This window comes from Falco rusticolus, chromosome 19, assembly GCF_015220075.1.
Source record: "Falco rusticolus isolate bFalRus1 chromosome 19, bFalRus1.pri, whole genome shotgun sequence".
Taxonomy (NCBI): domain Eukaryota; kingdom Metazoa; phylum Chordata; class Aves; order Falconiformes; family Falconidae; genus Falco; species Falco rusticolus.
In genome coordinates, this window is record NC_051205.1 from 3,322,531 (window position 1) to 3,329,639 (window position 7,109).

The 7,109-nt window shown below is 58.5% G+C and overlaps 1 protein-coding gene across 1 annotated transcript; it reads left to right on the plus strand.

Annotated features, from left to right (window-relative positions):
• Positions 1–1,048: 1,048 nt before the first annotated feature.
• MCL1 (MCL1 apoptosis regulator, BCL2 family member) lies at positions 1,049–5,942 on the plus strand. The gene is made up of 3 exons (XM_037370998.1): positions 1,049–1,666; positions 3,433–3,680; positions 4,177–5,942. Exons 1-3 carry the CDS (start codon positions 1,102–1,104, stop codon positions 4,291–4,293), a joined length of 930 nt encoding a protein of 309 aa, XP_037226895.1. The 5' UTR covers positions 1,049–1,101; the 3' UTR covers positions 4,294–5,942.
• The last annotated feature ends 1,167 nt before the right edge of the window (positions 5,943–7,109 follow it).

Consider the following 7,109-nt stretch of genomic DNA (forward strand, 5'->3'; position numbering starts at 1 on the left):
TTGACTGTTTCCAGGCATGGGGCATCTACCACCTCTCTGGGCAACCTGCTCCAATGCTTCAATACCCTCGGTGTAGAAAATTTCTTCTAGTCTAGATCTTTCAGCTTAAGTGTCTTTTAGTTTAAAACCATTACCCCTTGTCCTATTGCAACAGGCCCTACTAAAAAGTCTGTCTCCATCTTTCTTATAAGCCCCCTTTAACTACTGAAAGGACACAATAAGATCCCCTCGGAGTTTTCTCTTCTCCAGGCTGAAAACCCCCAACTCTCTCAGCCTGTCCTCAGAGGTGCTCCACCCCTCTGATCATTTTTGTGGGCCTCCTCTGGGCCCGCTCCAACAGGTCCCTCCCTGTGCTAAGGACTCCAGAATTGGACACATTACTGCAGAGGGGGGCTGTCTCACCAGAGCACATCAGACTCCACGCTTCCAAACAGCTCCTTTGGTGTACACCAAGGGCATCCTGGCTCCTTCCACGTGCCAAGGCTGCAGTCCTGCTGGCCACAGGCTTGCAGCCTTGCTGGGGATGCTCTGTGTTGCACAAAGCAGGAAGAAAACGGGCTGAGTCAGGGGAAGGACATGCAGCCCCTTGGGAAATGGTGCAGGCTGCGAGGGCTGCGAGGGCTGCAAGGCCGGTGCCCAGGGGGCGCCTGCTTTGCCGGGGGGAGTTGGGGCACTGCAGCACCCCGTGGTGATGGGGCGGGAGGGGGTGGCACGCCTGGGTCTGACCGGGCTGGGAGGCACAAGCAGGGCAGACACAAGGCACCGAGCAGGGCCAGGCCGGGGGAGGCGGCGTGTGCAGCGGGGCCGGGGGTGCCCGGTGTGGGGCCGCAGGAGACCCGGCGGGGTGACGCCTCTCCGCGGGGGCGGCGGGGGCTCTTTCGCCCTTTTTCACCCCGAAAAGCCCCGGCCTGGCGAGGCGTGACACCCACCCCCCCGGGCCGTGCCGGAAGCGGGGCCGGAAACGCGGCCGGAAGTGGACCCGGCGCGGCCTCGCTCCGCCCCCGTCGTGCCCCGCGTCGCGTCGCGTCACGTCACCGCCGCCATATAAGCGGCAGCGACGCTCACCCCCGCGCAGCTCGCCGTTCGTGCGCAGTGGCCGCCATGTTCGCCGTGAAGCGGAACGCCGTCATTGGCTTCAACCTCTACTGCGGTGGCGGCCTGGCCCTGGCGCCTGCCTCGCCCGGAGGGGGCCCGACGCCGCCGCCGCCCGCCGCCGCCCCCGCCACGGCCGCCGCCGCCGCTGAGGTGCCCTGGGCCGCCGCCAGTCGCCCCGAGGTACCCCGCACGCTGATTGGCCAGGCCGCAGCCCCCCGCTCGCTGATTGGCTGCGGCGCGGCCCCCCGCGCCGCGCTGCCCCCCGGCGGGCGGCCGGGCGCGCTGTGGAGCCCCGAGGAGGAGCTGGACGGCTGCGAGCCCGAGCCCGAGCGCGGCCCGGCGGGGGACTCGCTGCCCGGCCCGCCCGACGGGCTGCGGCAGGACTCGCTGGAGCTCATCAGCCGCTACCTGCGGGAGGCGGCGGGCGAGTCCGAGCCCGGCGCCAAGAAGCTTTTCCCGGGGCTGCTGGGCGGGCCTGGCCGGCCCGGCGATGCCGTGATGGAGAAGGCGCTGGAGACGCTGCGGAGAGTCGGCAACGGAGTGATGCAGAAGCACGAGCTCACCTTCCAGGGTGGGTGGTGGCGGGGGTGGGTGTGTGTGTGTGTCTGGGGTGGGGGCGCCTCGGGTCCGCTGCGGCTCCGTCTGGGACCCGCGTCGCCCCCCTTTGGAGGCGAGTTACGGCCCCGGTCCCGTCCGCCCCACTATGGGGTCCCGCGGGATTTCGGGGGCTTTGCCGCTCGACGAGGGGGGCACTGGGATGTGGGGTCCTGGGGGATCCTGCTGCCTCTGCCGGGTGGGTGGGCTGCGGGCTGGAGCGAGGCCCCCGCGCCGTCCCCTCCTCAGAACAGAGGGGAGGCCGCTCTGTGCTTTCTGGATAGGATGTGGCCCTGGTTTCGAGGTAGTTAGAATAGCTGAGGAGTGATTAAAAATGAAACTGAACTTTGCTCGGTTGGGAGGAAGAGAAAAAGTACTGGTAACGTGTGCAGAGGAGATAATCTGGTTACAGATTAGCCCCAGTTCCTCCTTGTGTCTTGCTTTTCTCGGCATGATGATACGCAAATAATCCCAAGCGTCCAAAGATTAGTTAGCTCAGGAGTTTAAATTTCTCATGCCCCAGGCTTGGGTGGAGTGGGGCTTCTGGGGGAGAAGTTCTCCAGGACAACGTACTTGGGTTATAGCTGTTTTAATGTATTTCGTCCACTTCTGATGAGTCCTAGAATAGCCCTAGAAACTTGAACCCCAGCGTCTGGGCTTGGATGAGCAGATGTTCCTGCTGCAGAGTGCCCTGGGAGTGGGCTGGAAGTGAAACCTGACCATTTTGGCCTGGTTTGGTGTAACTGGGAAATGAGTTGTGTTGGGGTGGTGGGGCTGAGCTTCCGGCCTCGGGGCTGGGGCTGGGGCAGCCCTGCAGTGTCTGATCCCAGATCAGGGTGGTGTCTGGCACAGAAGGGGAGTGTCTGCATTTCCTCCTGCAACAGCCTGTGGTGAAACGCCTGCCTTCTTGTAGGAGGATGTTCCAGCTTTTTCTGTGTGGCTTTTTATGTTGGTGTGTTGTGTGTGTGTTTTTTTTTTTAACTTTAACCACACAGGGCTTTGGTTTCATCCTTGTCTTCTTAGCTGTGCTGCTGTGAAAGACTGAGTTCAGTTACCCTGGTCAAATTCATATATGTGCTCATTGAACAAGCCATGCTTGGGAGGGATGTTTAGACCAATGTGAGCTGGTGTTGGTATCCGAGGCTTCTGTAGGGACGGTTACCTTCATGTGTGCTGAAAAGGAACTGGCTTCAGGAAGGCTTCCTGTTAGTTTGAAAAACAACAAGTAATGCCTTTCAGTTTCATAAAGGCTTGTCTTGTTTGCTTATTCATGAGGGGGCACTGCAGGTCAAACTGAGGAATTCTGTTGTTCCAGTCACTAAAACCACATTAATAAAACAGGGACACATCTGCCTGGCTGTAGGTGACTCTTTGGTTTTGGCTTGAGGGCAGGGGCTTGCACCAGGCTGCGAACCAGCTTCTGTGCTGTGGCTCTTGTGTGGTGGGCTTTACAGCCCTTGTGAGATAGAGGAGTATGACATGCACAGAGGTGACAGCTATGCCTGAGGTGGGGAGGAAGGAACTAGAAATCGGTTGTGGGCTGCTTTTTGTCTGGCCCAGGCAAGTGTGAGCAGCAGAGTGCTCTGCAGAAGCATGCGGGTTCTTGCTCTCCATCACTGACACTTGACAGTGACTCTTTCAGCTTTTGGACCTAGAGTGTGGGGGTTGCATCTTCTCACTGGTGGCCTTGTGGAGTATTTGGCGTTGTGTGTGTGCCTGCCTCTAAACCACCATCTCTTGCAGGAATGCTTCAGAAGTTGGACATCCAGAAAGAGGAAGATCTGCAGTCGGTGTGTGAAGTGGCTGCCCATGTGTTCAGTGATGGAGTAACAAACTGGGGTCGAGTGGTGACGCTAATCTCATTTGGTGCCTTTGTTGCAAAACACCTGAAAAGCATAAACCAGGAGAAGTGCATCAGCTCGCTGGCAAGGATCATCACGGATGCTCTCGTCTCATCTAAGCGCGAGTGGCTTATGAGTCAGGGAGGCTGGGTGAGTCACTGCCTGTCCTGAACACTGTGAGCTTTTCGGAACAATCCAATATTTTCCGACTTCTGTGACCTGCTCACTGACAACCATGTGTGTCAGCAAAGCACAGATATGACTCACTGCTCCAGTTAAAACCAGAGTCTGAAACATCTAGCCAGAGTTCTGGTGTTTCAGGAGCTCCTTACAGCAAGCTGCTTGAAGCAGTCTTGACCTAAAAATGTCCCCTGCCCAGCGTGGAGGGGGCAGCATTCCCAAACCTAAGTCAGTCCTGGGTGCACTGAGCTTCCTTGAAGCCGGTCCACAGCTGCTTTGGTGCTGTCTCCTGATTACCACCTCTGCGGGGTGGGCTGTGGCTGTAATGAGTCTGGGGGAGCACACTCAGTGAATGTGCTGGGCAGGCTGTACCCCGTCCCACTCTGCCAGGGGAAAAAGGCTTTCTGTGCCTCCCTGACAGAGGAGGGTGGCTGACAGGGAAGTGACTTTCCCTTCTTTCTCCTAGGATGGCTTTGTTGACTTCTTTCGAGTTGAGGACCTAGAAGGCAGCATCAGAAACATACTGATGGTGTTTGCAGGTGTGGCTGGACTGGGAGCAAGCTTGGCCTACATGATCCGGTGAGCCAGGGTGTGCTGCAGAGGGACAAAACTCTGGGTGGATTGGCTCTGTTTGGGGCTGGAGAGCTGATCACTTCCTCCTGTTGAGTACTTGCGAAGCTGGACTTGAGTGACCCAAGGAGAATACCTAGGCATCCCCTGAGCAATCCTTTCCTAAGAAGGAAGGTGTGATCCAGTCAGGTTGTGGGTACCGCTGAGGATTTATTGCTCTGGGAACAGAAAGTGGAAGAATTGATATTCTGCTTCTTTCAAGAGGATGATGACAGAATGCTCAAATGGACTGCTTCAGTTTTATCCCAGAGAGAACCGATCTGCTTAGTGGCAAGCCAGTGAGCACCAGCAGCTTTTGTCTGGACTGCAGCCTCCTGGGCTTGGCACGGCAGCTGTGCGTGGAGCAGATGTTTCAGGGTTGTGGGTTTCTGGAAATACCATCTTCTGCTGCTGGTGTCCTGCCTGAACTTGTGGCTTTTCTGTTGGAGCAGAAGCACTGAACACTGGGGTGTGAGCCTGTGCCTGCCCCCAGGTGCGCTGGTGAGCGGGCCTTTGGCCACTGCTGGCTCTGCACACATCCACCCTCTAGAAGTGGTAGAGCTGTGCCAGCAGCTGAGTCGTGTGACCTGCTGCCAGAACACGGGGTGCTGGAGCCCTGCGTGGCTCCTTCCCTCCCAGCAGGGCTTCAGCCAGGTCACTGTGCAGGCAGAGGGGTGTTGGGAGTGGGATGGGTGAGGTGGGGCTCAGGGTGGTAACCACAGCCAGCTGCAGCACAGCCACGTTGGCCTGTCTGGCTGATTTTGGCTATACTGGTGCAACTCGCCACACGCAGGCAGTTTAAAAATAGGGAGTGCATTTGTAAGTATGTAAAACCCCACATGGGGTGGGGAGGCTGTAGAGAACCTGTAAATATCTATAAATCTGTAAAATATGTACATTTTTACAGAGCTAATGATGCAAAAAGGAGGATTTTTGAATGTGGTAGAACTGCTTATGGGTGCACTGTACTTCATTCCTCATGTGAAGTAGCATTTTTGTGGCGAAGCCTTCTCCTGCCTTGACTCCAAGCAAGCCTTTCTCTGATGTACTTGAGCAACGTTGCTAGGGAGCGTGACAAGGATCAGTGGCCTGGTGGACTCGCTGTGCCCACAGCTTGCTGGCCACAGTTGATGTTTCTGTTTGTTTTAATCTTTTGTTTTGTGGGTTTTTTTTTTGGTTGTTCTACACCTCCTAGCGGGTGGGGAGCTGTGGAAGTTGGTATCTGTCACTTCCTTATCTTCACTTTGATCCTCTAAGCCATGAGCTGAACGAAGCTGATGTTTGAATGTAAATGTTCTGGAGCAGACTAAAACTTGTCAGCTCAGATCTGCAGCTTGTGCAAGTCCATTGGTGCCGGCCCTGGGCATGGTCCCTGGTCCCCAGCTGGTAGTATTGCTTCTTGGTGGGCTCACAGTGCTCATCTGCCTTGTGCCCTCTCTCCATGGGGGGTGGGACTCGGTCCTGCACAGCGAGGAACATCCTTGTCCACCGTGCTTGACCTGCAGCCTGAGTGATGCCTGATGGAAACCCAAGTGGAGAGCTAAAAGATGGTGCTATTGTCAGGCCTGCTTGTTTGTTGGACAAGCACTTAGTTTTGTCAATAAATGTCTTTTGTTCTCAGTCCTCTAGTGCAAAACTTGCAGTTTTCTGTAATGAGATGCTGATGTGTTAAATGCTCCTGCTCTGCTTTGCTGGTGTGGGCCTGTTTGCATGGGTGCTGCCTGTGGGGCGGCCTCTTATTAGAAAGCCTGTGGGCTGTGGAAAACTGCTCTGGGTGTCCTGTGTCACCTGCTGGGGCTCCCCAGAGCCGCTGCACCGTGTAGGTGGGTGGGGGAAGGCCGCGGTGCCTTGTGCTCGCTGCCTGCTCGGGCAGCTCTTCTCGTGGTGCGGTGGCTCTGGGTGCCGGCGGCCGGGGCTGTCACCCTCGGTGTCAGTGAGGCGGGGGCCGCACCCCCACTAGGGGGGACATCCCGCACCGGGGGGTGAGCCCCTCCCGCGGGGGGGACGCTCTGTGTGGCTCCAGTTGTCTGGTGTTAGGCTTAGCCCTCTGCCCGGGCAGTGCAAGTGGGTGTTACAGGTGCCGAGGGGGCTTCTTTGGGGGGGGGGGGTGGAGGTGGGGAGCATCTGCTACCCCCTGAGCCCCGGTTCCCGCGGGCAGGGGATGGGGGCGGCAGCCCCGTCCCGGTTCCCGCGGGCGGGGGTCGCAGGCCGTGGTCGGGCAGGGGTCTGGCGAAGCGCTTCCCCCGCCGGGACCGGCCCTGCTGCAGGAGCCTGGGCTGAAAAAGCCCCCCAGGGTCTGGGCGGCGGGGGCAGGCTCCTGCGGCGCTGGCTGCCCGGAGCCGCTGGCGGCTCAGCCCGGCCGTGCCGCTGCTGCCGAGTGGGGTGTGGGGGGGTGGTTGTTTTTGTTGGTTTTAAAACTTTTTTTTTTTTTTCCCTTTAAATGCCGCGTCTTTGCGGGCTATTTTGGGCCTGTGCAGCCCCCCCCTTCCCCCCCCCGGGTGCTGCGGGGCTCTCATGCAAAGCTGGGCCTTTGCCATGGAAACATGCAAAGGGCCGGGGGTGGGGGTGGGGGGTGCTGGCGCTTCCTGGAAGCCGCCGCGCTCCGGTAGCGCCTGGCGCGGCGCCGATAAACCCGACGCTTCCTCTTCCTCCTCGGGCTGGGCTTTTCGCAGAAGCCGGCTCCGACTTCCACGAACCTTTTGTGTAAATAAGGGGTGGGGTGGGGGATTTAAAGGGGCCGCTGTGCTGATGGGGGGCCGGGGGGGGCGCAGGGCGGCTGGGGGTCCTCCT

Coding starts and splice junctions, on each gene's coding strand:
- MCL1 (XM_037370998.1), top strand. CDS start 1,102: ATGTTCGCCGTGAAGCGGAACGCCGTCATTGGCTTCAACCTCTACTGC. Junction 1,667..3,432: donor GCACGAGCTCACCTTCCAGG/GTGGGTGGTGGC, acceptor CATCTCTTGCAG/GAATGCTTCAGAAGTTGGAC. Junction 3,681..4,176: donor TTATGAGTCAGGGAGGCTGG/GTGAGTCACTGC, acceptor TCTTTCTCCTAG/GATGGCTTTGTTGACTTCTT.